Source organism: Pelophylax lessonae (genome assembly GCF_965119305.1).
Source record: "Pelophylax lessonae genome assembly, chromosome: 3".
Lineage (NCBI taxonomy): Eukaryota > Metazoa > Chordata > Amphibia > Anura > Ranidae > Pelophylax > Pelophylax lessonae.
Genome location: NC_138770.1, coordinates 26,104,235 through 26,120,049, shown reverse-complemented (window position 1 = coordinate 26,120,049; position 15,815 = coordinate 26,104,235). Strand labels below are relative to the sequence as shown.

The window sequence follows — 15,815 nt, the reverse complement described above, 5'->3', positions numbered from 1 at the left end:
GGTTTATTTTCTCCTTTCCCCCATTTTCTATGGTGTGATCTTTTCTACAATGCTCTGTTATAATAATGTAACACGTTGTGTATTGTATTGTACACAAATTATTACCTCCACATTCCAGACAAGTCATTTTCCTGACCAATTGGATTTCTTCCTTTACCATTTTATTCATTTTTTTTTTGCACTCTTGTTAAAATTAAAATTAGAATAAAAAATATATTGAACAAAAAAAATTGTGTGTGTCGGTGCAATGATGACAGACTACATAGGTGACACTTCCATATACAGCCCAAGGAAGTGACAAGGACCCCCTAGGAACCTTTGGAGGAACCCTGGCTGAGAGAGGCTGGACTAGGCAGTCATATATTATTATTATTATTATACAGGATTTATAAAGCGCCAACAGTTTGCGCAGGCTCTACAATGTTACGCCAAACAGTGAAATTACAATAAAATTCAATGCAGGAGGAATCAGGGGACCCTGCTCTTTAGAGCTTACAATCTAGGAGGGAGGGTCAAGTGATACAAAAGGTAATAACTGTGGGGGGATGGGCTGATAGAGAAAATAAAAGTACAGTTGTTAGGTGGGGGCAGAATATGCTTCTCTGAAGAGATGATTTTTCAGAGAACACCAAAAGGTGGATAGAGTAAGAGATAGTCGGACAGATTTGGGTAGGGAGTTCCATGGGATAGGAGAGGCTCGGGAGAAGTCCTGGAGGTGGGAGCAAGGTGACAAGGAAACTAGAAAGCAAGAAATATTGGGAGGATCGAAGAGGATGATTTGGTTGGAATATTGAGACCAGGTTAGTGATGTAGCTGGGGGCCGAGTTGTGGATGGCTTTGTAAGTTACCGTTAGTATTTCTAATTTAAATTTGTTGGGTAAGTGGCAGCCAATGAAGGGATTGGTAGAGAGGGGTAGCAGATGCTGAGCGCTTTGTAAGGTGGAGAAGTCCGGCAGCAGCATTCATGAGGGACTGAAGGAGGGATAGCCAATGTAAAGGTAAGCCAATGAGGAGGGAGTTGCAGTAGTCGAGGCGAGAGATAAGGATGGGCAAATGGTTCGCGACGGGCATAAGTTTGGCTTGAACATCATCTGTTTGGGTGTTTGCCGAACACCCGAAATTTCTCTGTGCTTGTTTTTATTTTTGTTATTATTCATTTTTGATACTATCAATGCAAATAGTTTTTTTTTACAAAATATAATTTTTAAAGGAGCAGTGATTTAAATCATGGTTAAAGTGGAAAAAAAAAAGAAAAATTCCTTTAAATATAGAGCCTGGAGGATCCCCTTGGTCTGCCTGTAAAGTGGTGTATCTGCTCTGTGTATAGAACCTGCTGCAGCAAAACTGACATTTATAAAGAAGAAATTACATTTAAATTGATTTTCCCGGCCATTGATGGCAATATAAATAATAAAATAAAAACAATGGTGGGGGTCCCCCCTCGCTCCATACCAGGGCCTTTGAAATCCCCACAATCATTCTCTGTGACTTCAACATCCCTGTTACTACTAACACTTCTGCTACTTCTAAATGTTTTAGTCTAACCTCCTCATTTGGCCTGAAGCAATGGATACACAATGGATAGAGGCTTCTACTCACTCTGGTGGCAACACCCTCAGCCTTGTATTCTCCCACCAATGCACTCCATGCAACCTCTCATACAATCCTCTCCCTCTCTCTAAACATCACTAGGGATGGGCGAGCGGTTTGGACTGAGCATTACTTCAGCCCGAAATGGCCCCTTCGGGTGTTCGTAAAACACCCGAATTTTCTGTGTGCTCTGCGTTTCTTCTATTTATTTTACTATTTACATCCCGCCGAGTGTACAGTCAATGGGTGTTAAGAAGCGAGGCTGGGAAACCGGCCACGGCGTCCTTAACAACAAATTGAGTCATCAGCTGTCAATGGGCTTGTCGACAGCTGAATGTAAAAAAATAATTGTGGGCAAAAAATGGGGAAAAAAACGGAGCGGGGTTCCCATCGTCTATACCAGGCCCCATCCATACCAGGCCAAAAAAAGGCTGCATGCTTGGATAAGGGTCTGGTTTAGATTTTGAGGGCTTCCCTGCAGACAGCGGAATGTAAAAAAATAATTGTTGCCAAAAAAAAAGAAAAATGGGGAAAAAAACGGCACGTGGTCCCCATCGTCTATACCAGGCCCCATCTATACCAGGCCCAAAAAAGGCTGCATGATTGGATAAGGGTCTGGTTTAGATTTTGAGGGGAAACCCCATGCAACTTTTTTTTAAATGGTGTATCTTCCCCCCCAAAATCCATACCAGACCCTTATCCAAACACACAGCCTTGCAGGCCAGGACAGGGATGAGGACAAGCGAATGCCCCCCAAACTATACCAGGCCACATGCCCTCAACACGGGGGGCTGCTTTGGGGCAGGGGGGTCTGCAGGGGGCTTATCAGAATCTGGAAGCCCCCTTGAAAAAGGGGGCCCCCAGATCCTGGCCCTCATTTACCAAAAAAAGTGTCAAAAATAAAGACATGAGACAGTTTTTGACAGTTCCTTTATTAAAAAAATAAAAGAAAAAACACTGTCCCCTGATGTAGATCCATCGTCAATCATAACAACCGCTGCACTGCCGACCCAAAAAAATAAAAAAAAAACTCCGCCCATGAGGAAGGCTGACTGTCGAATGCCTGCTCCGCTGGGTGACAGTTTTTAAAAAGGTAAGGGGCAGAGCCACCTGGAGATGTCACCTGGTGGTCCTGCCCCTTTATGATGTCACCGATCCAGCATGCAACAGTCAGTTACATCACAAGGGGGCAGGTCACTAGATGATGTCACCAGGTGGCCCTGCTCCTTACCTTTTTAAGAACTGTCAGACTGTCATTCCTTGATGGTGGAGTGTTTTTTTTTTGGGGTCCAAAGGTCCAGTGGGCGCTGTGAATGACAATTAATCTACATCGGGGGAACAATGTTTTTTTATTTTTTCTATAAAAGGAATTGTGAAAAGCGGGCTCATAGCCTCATTTATTTTTACAATGTACCCCAAACTCATTCACATAGGAGGGCAGGATCTGGGGGCCCCCTTGTTAAAGGTGGCTTCATGATTCTGATAAGCCCCCTGCCTGCAGACCCCCATAGCCACAGGCCAAGGTTGTGGGGAAGAGGCTATTGTCCCTCATCAACATAGGAACAAGGTGCTTTGGGGCGGGGAGCCGAGCCCCCCCTGCCCCAAAGCACCCCCCATGTTGAGGGCCTGGTAGCCTGGTATGATATTTATGTAGCCTGGTATGATTCAGGTGGGGGCACTCGCTTGTCCTCCCCCTTTCCTGACCTGCCAGGCTGCATGCTCGGATAAGGGTCGGGTATAGATTTTGGGGGGACCTCATGCCATTTGTTTTTTACATTTTGGCATGGATTTCCCCTTAAAATTCATGCCAGACCCAAAGGGCCTGGTATAAATTTTGGGGGACCCCATGCCGATTTTTTTCTTGCCGGCAAATTTTTTTTTTTTTTGACATTCTGCTGTCAGTGGGGAAGTCCACTGACAGCTTATGACTCATTCGTTGTTAGGGATGCAGCGGCCGGATTCCCAATTTAGCTTTTTAACAACCTATTGACTGTGCGCTCGGCGGGATGTAAATAGTAAAAGAAATGAAAACACCGAGCGCACAGAAAATTTGGGTGAATGGTGAAGTTATCCTCCACCCAAACTGTTCGCCTATCCCTAGTGGTGTTTAGAGGGAGGGAGAAGATTGTTGGAGAGGATGCATGGAGTGCATCGGTGGGAGAATACAAGGCTGAGGGTGTTGCCACCAGAGTGAGTAGAAGCCTCTATCCATTGTGTATCCATTGCTTCAGGCCAAATGAGGAGGTTAGACTGAGAAGTTTGGAAGTAGTAGAAGTGTTCGTAGTAACAGGGATGTTGAAGTTGCTGAGAATGATTGTGGGGATTTCAGAAGAGAGAAAGTAGGGCAGCCAGGCAGAGAAGTCATCAAGGAAAGTTAATACGGGTCCAGTGGGCCGATAGATCACAACAATTCTTGAGGAGATTGGAGAAAATAGACATATACAGTGAGCTTCAAATGATGAGAGGGAGGAGAGGGAAGAACCTGGAAGGTGCTCTGTGATGATAGGAGGATTCCCACTCCACATCCCTTCTGTTCCCTAGGTCTAGATTTACACCTACTTCATTCATCTTATGGTGTTTATCAATAAATTACGTAAACTGATCCATGTGCAAATTCATATACAACATAAAGTGCTTTGTGCTCAAGATGCTGTTCCCTGCAGATCCACTGCTTCTACTTTACACCTACTTCATTATCTTATAATATTTTCTATAAAGTAAAAACCTGTGCAAATTCATCGTAAACATACAATATTTTTTGCTTAATATAGTGTTCTATGCAAGTCCACTGCTTCCACATTGCATCTACTTCAACAAAGTTCTGTTGCTCCAAAAAAGTACACAAATGAATGAAAAGTTGATAAGGTGTGAAAGTTCTCCGTGCTCCAAACTGTGCCAGCTGTAGTGTAGCCACGCCTTCTTCCACCTCTTACACACGTGATGGTGAGGGCGCCCCCTTAGTAGTGCTTCCCCACTCACCAAAGCAATATGACTCCCAGCTTTTCATCTACCAGAGTCACAAACATCCTTCACACTCTCCTCACCTCCGATGGCAAAGGAACTGGATCCTCCTAGCTCACTCCTGCAAGTCTGCTGCGCTTTCTGTCTCCCTCCTAGACTCGGCTTCCTCCTCCGACCGCTGTTCCAGCAGGAGCTCCGCCTCTTCATACACACTCAGGGAGGAGAGAAAGGGGAAGGATATACAGTACATACACACACAGCACAAGGCCGTGTTCACACTACCAGACGTTTCTCAGGGCTGCAGTTCCTCTGAGCTCCACAAGGTGGAGATATCACTTCTACCCAGACAGGAAGTCTCTATGGAATACAGACAGGAAGTGATGTCAGGTACAGAGGACATTCCATAGAACGTAGAGGGAGACACTGCAGGATCTGGTGGCAGAGGAGGTAATGCATAGATTAACCCCTTCAGGGAGGATCAGTTGATGAATAATATATCTTGCTTCCAAAGCTGACCATACATGGATGGAAATGTTACCGATCCCTGCTGAACCAGCTGAATTTCCATGTATCTATGGTCACCTCCCCTCCCCCTCATCTCCTTCATTATAAGTCATGCTGAGATAATCTGCCATTGGCTGAGCAATTTTCTCATTTGTCTCTGAGCTCCTTTTGCTATTCCTCGCCCTGCCTGTTGTTTCCTTGGATTGATTTTCTGTGTAGTGACCCCGGCTTCATCTCTTGGATGCGCTCGTCTGTTGCTTGTCCTGACCTTTATCCTGATTTCTGGATCTCCTCCTCATCTCTCCTCCATATTCTCTTACACAGCTTTTCTCCACACCTGCAGTGACCCTGGGGGGGGGGGGGGGTGGAGAAAGGTTGGAAACTTGGCACCAGCATGCAGCAAAATCCATCCCCACCATTAGGAGTTCTGGAGAAAATTGTCTGCTATTTACACTCCGTTCCTCCGCACGTCACCTGCTCACATGAGAGATTACTTTCACACATTCCTGATAGATTTTTGTATGGTAAAGGTCAAAGTTCACTCTTCAGTTTAGGAGAGGTAGGACACACCCAGGAACGATAATTTGGTTTGCACAGGAGGCTCATATGAAGGGCCTCTCAAATCTCCCCATCCAATTAGTCTAGATGTCCTATGACATCATACTGACCTCACAGCTCCTCCTCCCTCCATCTGGCTTTTTTTCTGATGCTCTTAGGATGTGGGCAGACCCTTGGCATCCTCACTTACAAAGTGGGACTGTTGGTCCTGCATTGTATGTAATGATGTCAAAATGCCTGCAGCAAAATTTTAACCTGCATAGTGTGGGGGGTCCTGTGTGGGTAAATTATACCTCAGTGGCTCAGTGGGGCTTTTAAAAAATGGAGACCTGAATTGCGAGGTGAGGATTCATGGAAAATCATTTGAATTTACTATTTGTGTTCATATCTAGAGTTTTCCTGCTGTGAAATTTGGTGATCATATGACCATCACATTGCCTCCGCCTCCCTCCCTGAGTCACCAGAGAGATCATAGAGGAGAGGTGAGCGTTGCTGGGAATTCTGGGACATTATCCAGTAACAGACAAGGGATGTGTCTGGATGGTGACTGTATCATTGTGTGTGTCAGGTTCCTATAAGGTGCCAGGATGTCACTGTCTATTTCTCCATGGAGGAGTGGGAGTATTTAGAAGGACACAAGGATCTCTACAAGGATGTCATGATGGAGAATCAGCCGCCCCTCACATCACCGGGTAAGAGGAGACTTTATTGTAAAGGAGAGAGCAGTACGGAGGGTCCACCTAGATCCCCCATCATCTGATAAACACATAGAAACAATGTATTCAGTCAGTGTGTGTGTTTCCTACAGATGGATCCAGTAATGGGAACCCACCAGAGAGATGTCCCCGTCCTCTGTATTCCCGGGATTCCACACAGGAAGGTCACACCATCCCCCACCATCATCAGGTAGAAGATCGACAATTATTGTTCTGATTAATACACTGCATGTTTGTTACAATGAATGTATTTTTAGATTTTTGAGAGTGGAAACCTCGGGGATGATAATATTGATGTTAAAGAAAAATATAAAGACGAGGAGGAGTATGGAGTTATGGAGGAGTTTTTAGAAGGACACAAGGCTATGATGGAGCCATCTAATACCAGGAATCCACCAAAGAGATGTCCCCATCCTCTGTATTCCTGGGATTCCACACAGGAAGATCACACCATCCCTCACCATCATCAGGTAGATGGGGAACAATCACTGATAGTATCATTAGGATCTGTACATTATCTGCATTGTTACCATTGATGTCATTTTTATTATATATTCAGAGTGGAAATCTGAGAGAGTCTAAAGTTGAAGTTAAAGAAGAGATAAAAGAGGAGGAGGATGAGGATGGGGTGATGGAGGAGTCAGAGTTTCTAAAGGAACACAAAGATCTGTACCAGGACACCATGGTGGAGTCATCCAACTACAGAAACCCACCAAAGAGATGTCCCCGTCCTCTGTATTCCCGGGATTCCACAGAGGAAGATCACACCATCCCTCACCATCATCAGGTAGACTATTGACAATTATTGGTAGTTCTGATTGATACACAGCATGTTTGTTACAATGAATGTGTTATTATATATTCAGAGTGGAAACCTCAATGAGTATAATATTGTTGTTAAAGAAGAGTATAAAGAGGAGGATGAGAAGTATGGAGTGATGGAGGAGTTTTCAGATGGACATAAGAATATAATGGAGCCACCTAATACCAGGAACCCACCAGAGAGATGTCCCCGTCCTCTGTATTCCCGGGATTCCACACAGGAAGGTCACACCATCCCTCACTGTTACAAGGTTGGTGGAGCAGAGTATCTACAACATGGACTCATGGAGATGATATGTGAATTTTTTATGTGACCTTATAGTTTTCTGATGGTATTTGCTCTCATTTTCTTGATTTAGAGTGGAGATCCAATTGATATAAAAGTTGAGGTTAAAGCAGAAGAAGAAGAGAGGTATGTGAGGGATGATCAGCAGTCTATGGAGGAGGATGGAATAACGGGGACATTTATAGAGGAGGACACTCCTACAGAGATCAGCACAGGTGGGTCATTAACACTAAATACATTCCTCCACTCATACTGCTCACTGATTGGTCCGGAGTAGGGTGGGGACCGGGTTATATTAGCCTGTAATCCCCTGGTCACTTTCCTGAGCTGTGTTCCCCGCCCTGTATTCCTGTATTTCTCTCGGATAATCTTCCTTCTCTGTGCTGCAGACACAATTTATGTATCTAGACTGGATTTATGGAGATTCTGGGGTTCAGCTGGCAGCAAAATGTTGATTTTCACCATAGGTGTTACTCAACCTAGGCATCTGGAGTATGTTCGTTGAGTACTCTGCCCCATACCTGGGTCTAGGAAGATCTCCGACAGAAAAATGATTTAACCACTTGCGCCCTGCCCACCGTACATATACTGCAGCACTCTGCCGCTGCTGGGCAAAGCGACGTACCCCTACGTCGCTCGCTCAGGCGCCTGTGGGGGGAGCGCTCCCACCCCTGCTTTTTCCCTGGGGAGCCAGCACGTGTGACTGGCGGCTCCGATGGCCTCTGGCCATTTGCGATCTCCCGCAGCCGTTTGTCATTCTCCTATAGATTATCACAGAGGCTAAGCGATCCTGCTATATAGGATCGCATGTCTCTATGATGATCTCACAAGCCACGCCCCCTGACAGTTAGAATCACGCCCCTAGGGGCACACGTAACCCCTTGATCACCAGTAAAGTTAACCCCTTCCCTGCCAGTGTCATTTTACAGTAACAGTGCATATTTATAGCACTGATTACTGTAGTAATGTCACTGGTACCCCCAAAAGTGTAAAAAATGGCAGTCAGGGGTCCGATCTGTCCGTGGCAATGTCGCAGTCCCGCAAAAAAAAAACGCAAATCGCCGCCATTATTAGTTTAAAAAAAACAATAAAAATGACAAAAATCTTTCCCGTAGTTAGTAAACGCAATAACTTTTGCGCAAACCAATGAAAATACGCTTATTGCAATTTTTTTTTTTTTTTACCAAAAATATGTAGCAGAAAACAAATTGTCCTAAAATATTAAAAAATTTTGATTTTTACATTTTTTTTTTTTTAGAATTTTATATAAAAAAATGTGAAAAATATTGTTATTTTTTCAAAATTGACGCTCTTTTTTTGCTTATAGCGCAAAAAATAAAAATCGCACAGGTGATCAAATACCACCAAAAGAAGTGGGGAAAAAAAGGATGTCAATTTCATTTGGGTACAGCATCGCACAACCGCGCTATTGTCCATTAAAGTCACGCAGTGCCGAATCGCAAAATAGGGCCTGGTCATTGAGCAACCAGATCCTCTGGGGCTAAAGTAGTTAAGGATTATTTGCTGGCTGTGCAGGGTGGAGGGATATGTCTGTATAGTCTCACATCCAAGTCACTGAGTGCAGTCTCAGGAGATGGGAGGCAGCGGTGTGGGACCTCTGCAACTTGTCTCATGTGAACATTTAAGCTTCCACTGATTCCTGAATACCAATATTAGAAGTCCTGACCCCTACACTGTATAATTTATATTATAAATGTAAATGGTGGAAAGCTGGGAGAATGCCATCATCCCGGTCATAACATCCAAAAAATACCCTCCATAGGAGAAGGGACTATTATGGGCTTATAAAACAAAACAAATTCCAAAAACATGGATTATAAAACAATATCCATTTTATTACATACAGATTGAAAACTAGATTATAAAAGAATGTGGCTTGTGAACATTTGTGAGATAGCAGTTTACCGGTATGATTACCAAGACCTCAACCAAAACATAATAATGAAATGAGACATCCGAGGGGTTTCGAAAATGAGGGTTGTCAGTCTTCTTCGGGATGCTCATATGGTAGGTATAAAGGTATTCCGGCCATATACACTGCCTTCACATGGACAAGCCAAGGATCATAAAGACAAAAAATTGTGCCACCATGATGCTTAGGCTTAAGATAGAGGGCGCTATGATTCATTCTGCAGAGCCACAGGGGCATCAAAATAGGACCAGGTATCCTCAGAGGGATGTAATTACACTAGTGACAGCAACACCACACTGCTAGATGGAACTGTCATCCAATGGTAAGTGTAATGCTGAATACAGAGCAGACAGCTGAGGTCATCTAACATGAGCTTCCAGACCCACAGATTCATCAGGCTGGGTGGTGTCGCTGCAAAACCACCGGTAACAGCAAAGCACAGTGCCGTTCTGGCAGCTCAGCTTCACCACCCACTCTGCTCCAGCCTGTTGGTCTGGAAGTTCATGTTAGATGGTCACAATTCAGCCTCTCTTTCCAGCATGTTATTACACAAATGTTCACAAGCCACATTCTTTTATAGTCTAATTTTAATCTGCATGAAATAAAATGTATATTGGTTTAAAGTCCATGTTTTTGGAATGTGTTTTGTCTGATATGTCCATAATAGTCCCCACTCCATTGGAGGGTATTTTTTAATATATAATTTATGTTTTATATTACATACTCCTGACCCCTGCACTATATACTCTATGTTGTTCATTACATACTCCTGACCCCTGCACTATATACTCTGTTTTAAATTACATATTCCTGACTTCTGCTCTCTCCCCTCTACCCACTGCTATATATACACATAATATGTATTGTCTTTTGTTACACCCATTTCCTACCAGCTGGACATTTTATATCAGTAGATAGTGAGTAGGTGTCCCGCACATCAAGGGGTGGCCTGGCGTAGGTCCAGACTGAGACTGCCATTTACTATCATACAGCAGGTCTTGACTTGATGAGTGGCTCCTGGTACACCTAGTCACCCTCTACCATTTACTAGTTACCTTGAGGGTGGAATTGTAAGATCCTCAGAGACAAAGCTGCCTGATGTGGGCGGAGTCCTGGTTTAGGAGAACCAATCTGCTGAGGTCTAGTAATAATCTTTGTATTTCTATTTTAGTAGATGGACAGGAGATGAGGAAAACCTCAGAAGATTGTCTCACTTTGTCTCCAGACTGTAAAGTAGAAGATGAGGACATCATACAGTATAGTCCAGGAGAAAACACGGCTACCTCAAATGTCCATCCGGCACCACACAGTGTAGATGGACCATCGTATTCCTCTTACCCTGAAGAACCTAAGACTGTGAGGACCGGTGCCGGACCATCGTATTCTTCTTATCCTGAGGATCCTCAGACTGTGAGGGACGGTGCCGTCCTTCCAACAGATAAGAGGTTTTCCTGTACTGAGTGCGGGAAATGTTTTTCACACAAGTCCAGTCTTTACATACATCAGAGATCTCACACGGGGGAAAAGCCGTATGCTTGTCCTGAGTGTGGGAAATGTTTTTCACAGATGCCCAATCTTTACAGGCATCAGAGATCTCACATGGGGGAGAAGCCACATTCCTGTCCTGAGTGCGGGAAATGTTTTTCAGACAAGTCAAGTCTTAACACACATCAGAGATCTCACACGGGGGAGAAGCCGTATTCCTGTCCTGAGTGCGGGAAATGTTTTTCAGATAAATCCCATCTTTCCAGACATCAGAGAACTCACACGGGGGAGAAGCCGATTTCCTGTCCTGAGTGTGGGGAATGTTTTTCACGGAAGTCTAATCTTCACACACATCAGAGATCTCACACAGGGGAAAAGCCGTTTTCCTGTCCTGAGTGTGGGAAATGTTTTTCACGTAAGTCTCATCTTCACACACATCAGAGAACTCACACGGGGGAGAAGCCACATTCCTGTCCTGAGTGCGGGAAATGTTTTTCAGATAACTCCACTCTTTCCAGACATCAGAGAACTCACACAGGGGAAAAGCCACTTTCCTGTCCTGAGTGTGGGAAATGTTTTTCGCATATGTCCAGTCTTTCCAGACATCAGAGATCTCACACGGGAGAGAAGCCATATTCTTGTCCTGAGTGCAGGAAATGTTTTTCAGTGAAGTCCCATCTTTCCAGACATCAGCGATCTCACACGGGAGAGAAGCCATATTCTTGTCCTGAGTGTGGGAAATGTTTTTCACAGAAGTCTAATCTTTACACACATCAGAGAACTCACACAGGGCAGAAGCCATTTTCCTGTCCTGAGTGAGGGAATTGTTCCTCACTGAAGTCCTGCCTTCCTGTACATCAGGGATCCCACACAACCCTCGAGGTGTATTAGTGCTTTGAGTGTGGGAAATGTCTTCTATATGAATGTTGCTGGACATGTGTGGACCACATATTGAAGTGGGGTGTTATTTAACAGTATACTTTTCTAAGAGTGTATTTTAGTCCTGCAAAAATTTGGCCTCTTTTGCTGCGTTAACTGTGCTACACACAGTAACAATAGTTACTGGCCAATAATTTGTAAAACTGGTGTGATAAAACTGTGGTCCCCCAATACCACAGATTGGAGTGGGGTGTTATCTGAGTATACTTTTATAAGTGTATTTGTGTCCTGCAACAATATTGCCTCTTTTGCTGTGTTAACTCTGATACACACAGTGCCAAACTCACTGGCCAATTTTTTGAACAACTGGAGTGATAAACAATTGACCTCCCAATACCACATATTGAAGTGGGGTGTTATTTAACAGTATACTTTTCTAAGAGTGTATTTTAGTCCTGCAAAGATTTGGCCTCTTTTGCTGCGTTAACTGTGCTACACACAGTAACAATAGTTACTGGCCAATAATTTGTAAAACTGGTGTGATAAAACTGTGGTCCCCAATACCACAGATTGAAGTGGGGTGTTATCTGAGTATACTTTTATAGGTGTATTTGTGTCCTGCAACAATATTGCCGCTTTTGCTGCGTTAACTCTGATACACACAGTGCCAAACTCCCTGGCCAATTTTTTGAACAACTGGTGTGATAAACCAGTGGCCCCCCAATACCACATATTGAAGTGGGGTGTTATCTGAGTATACTTTTATAAGTGTATTTGTGTCCTGCAACAATATTGCCTCTTTTGCTGTGTTAACTCTGATACACACAGTGCCAAACTCACTGGCCAATTTTTTGAACAACTGGAGTGATAAACAATTGACCTCCCAATACCACATATTGAAGTGGGGTGTTATTTAACAGTATACTTTTCTAAGAGTGTATTTTAGTCCTGCAGAAATTTGGCCTCTTTTGCTGCGTTAACTGTGCTAAACACAGTAACAATAGTTACTGGCCAATTATTTGTAGAACTGGTGTAATAAACCTGTGGCCCCCCAATACCACAGATTGAAGCGAGGTGTTATTAAAGTATACTCAGATAAGTGTATTCGTGTCCTGCAACAATATTGCCTCTTTTGCTGTGTTTACTCTGCTACACCCAGTACCAAACTCACTGACCAATTTGTTGTACAATGGATGTGATAAACCAGTGGCCCCCCCAATACCACATATTGAAGTGGGGTGTTATTTAACAGTATACTTTTCTAAGAGTGTATTTTAGTCCTGCAAAAATGTGGCCTCTTTTGCTGCGTTAACTGTGCTACACATACACACAGTGACATAAGTTACTGGCCAATTATTTGTAGAACTGGTGTGATAAACCTGTGGCCTCCCAATACCACAGATTGAATCGGGGTGTTATATACCTTGTTCCAGATATACTGCGATTCTCTAGAGACTTTTGTCACAGGGTAATTTAAAAAATGACAGGCAGAGGAAGAGGCAGGGGGCGGATGAGGAGGTACAAGAAAAGCATGCTTTAAACCTTTCTGGGATCCCTGGTGTTATCCATGGATGGGGGGGAGGAGAACGAGGATGACATTATCCTGGATGATGAGCTCGAGCCAGGCCACTACACCGCTTCCAGTTTAGTGCGAATGGGGGACTTCATGCTCCAGTGTTTTAAGGGGGACCCACGTATAAAAAGCATAAAGGGCAAGGACCAGTACTGGATGGCAACGTACTTAGACCCCCGGTACAAACAAAAATTGGTGAAAATGTTACTAGCATCACAGAGGGCGATCAGAATGCAGCACTTCCAGGCCTTGCTGCGAGAAATGCTGCATTCTGCTTTTGCGTGCGCTGGCAGAGGAATTTCCAGTCACAAAGAGACAGTTGTGGGTAGCAATCCAACAGCGCCTGCGAGAAGAGGGCGGTTTGAAGATGTCTTGGTCACTTCAGATATGAGATCCTTCTTTCAGCCGACCCATCGACAGCTGTACTCCGAATCCAGCATCAGGGAACACTTAGACCGACAGGTGTCCGACTACATCAGGTTAATGGCCGATGTGGAGGCTCTGAGAAGTGATGAACCCCTGGACTACTGTGTGGGCAGGCTTGACCTCTGGCCAGAGCTTGCACAATTTGCAATGGAACTGTTGGCTTGGCCCCCATCCAGTGTCCTGTCCAAAAGGACGTTCAGTGCAGCAGAGGAGATCGTGACTGATAAGCGCACTCACCTAGCTCATGACAGTGTAGACTACCTCACATTTATAAAAATGAATGAGGAATGAATCTCTGAGGAATTCAACACGTGGCCAGTAGGCCATGTTTCATTGAAATTCCTCATGACAGGCCACAAATATCCGCCAGACCGCCATCCACCCACAAAAATTCCTGGTCCTTGTCTTCGCTAAATACAGCGGCATAAAAGGCATTTCATGTCCATTGAATGCCTCATTTTTGGGGCCTTTCATGGCCGACAATTCGTTTTTTCTGTCAATGCCTAATGAACCTTCAGCCACAGAATAATATGTTCTTAGCTGTCAGGTAAACCCATGTGGGCTAATTTTTGGGGCCTATAGTGGCCGACACTTACTTCTGTATCGAGTTAATGCCTAATGTACTTCCAGCCACAGAATACTACGTTCTTAGCTGTCAGGTAAACCCATGTGGGCTAATTTTTGGGGCCTGGAATGGGCGACACTTACTTCTGTATCCTGTGAATGCCTAATGTACCTCCAGCAACAAAATACAACGTTCTTTGCTGTCAGGTAAACCCATGTGGGTTCATTTTTGGGGCCTTTTATGGCCGACACTTACTTCTGTATCCTGTGAATGCCTAATGTACCTCCAGCAACAGAATACAACATTCTTAGCTGTCAGGTAAATGCATGTGGGCTAATTTTTGGGGCCTGTACTGGCCGATACTTACTTCTTTATTCTGTGAATGCCTAATTTTTCAGACTGGAATTGAAAATCAATCGGTCTGTAAACGTTCTGCCAAATTGTGGAATGGATGCAGACCCATTTTACAGATGTGTGAATGGACCCTATAGGTATTTGACATGAATTTACCGGCTGCTGTCAGTTCTGGCTGATTTATGAAAAAAAAAATAGTTTGCTGTAAAAAAAAAAATTGTAGGGCACCTTTTCCAATTGCAATACTTCTGTTATGACATTATCCATGTGGTGGGACTATTTGTGCACAGCTAGTACATCTTTTGTGGCTGCAAATATCACCTAAAGGTTTTTAAAGTTTGCCTCCCATTAAAGTGAATGGGGCCCGCTGCAAACTTGCGGTTCACGGACTTTTGAGAACATTTTTTGCTGACTTTTGCGAACCGCCCGGGCCGATGTTCGTCCATCACTACTGATAATGATATAGCGGGTTACAGAGCTAGAAGCTGTGAGATGACATATATCTTTATCAGTAAACTTTACACCGACAAGACAGAAATTCTGAAGTTGATGTCCTTCATTTCAAGGCTCTACTTACCAGAGGTGACCCCGAAGCGTGTCTCTCTGTCTTCAGTCCATCCTTCTCCCATCCCCCAACAGGAGGGAAGGAGAACTCGGAGATAAACTAGGCGAGAACTTCTTTCCTTTGCTCATGTGTGGGTTTGGGTGACTTGGCGGAGTGCGGCACGAGAGGTAAAACCGCTTGTCTTTATATTTCTACATATCTTGTCTGGGTGGAGGTTATTGGTTGGAAAATATTTATACTGTTTGATTTTCTGTAAATAATTTCTGTTTTCCCTTTGAAGGGAGATATTATGTGTGGTTTGATGAAGGGATTGGCTCAATAGTTACCACTTTACTTACATGTTTAGTTTTTATAAAATAGATGAACAAATATGAAAAACATTTATTCAGCCATGACAAATGTTGGTCTTATTTTATTTCATTCAGTGATTTCCTATGACCATTGGGTCCATCTAGTGGCCATAATGCAGTATTGAACTATTTGCCCTGATTGAGGTATTTTGGAAGTAATACCTCATTATGGCCACTAGTTGAAGCTGACGATTATAGGAAATTACTGGGTTTATTAGAATACGGCCAGAATTTGTCACGGCTGGACA

At 43.9% G+C, this 15,815-nt stretch overlaps 1 protein-coding gene across 1 annotated transcript in view; it reads left to right on the top strand.

The window, feature by feature from the left end:
• The window catches only part of LOC309550260 (uncharacterized protein), a gene marked incomplete at both ends in the record, with an annotated part of 1,652,360 nt that overhangs the window by 1,587,628 nt on the left and 48,917 nt on the right, over positions 1-15,815 (top strand). Inside the window, one exon of the mRNA XM_082250668.1 lies at positions 10,816-11,662. Coding sequence (XP_082106794.1) covers positions 10,816-11,662 — 847 coding nt within the window. The remainder of the gene's footprint in view (positions 1-10,815; positions 11,663-15,815) is intronic.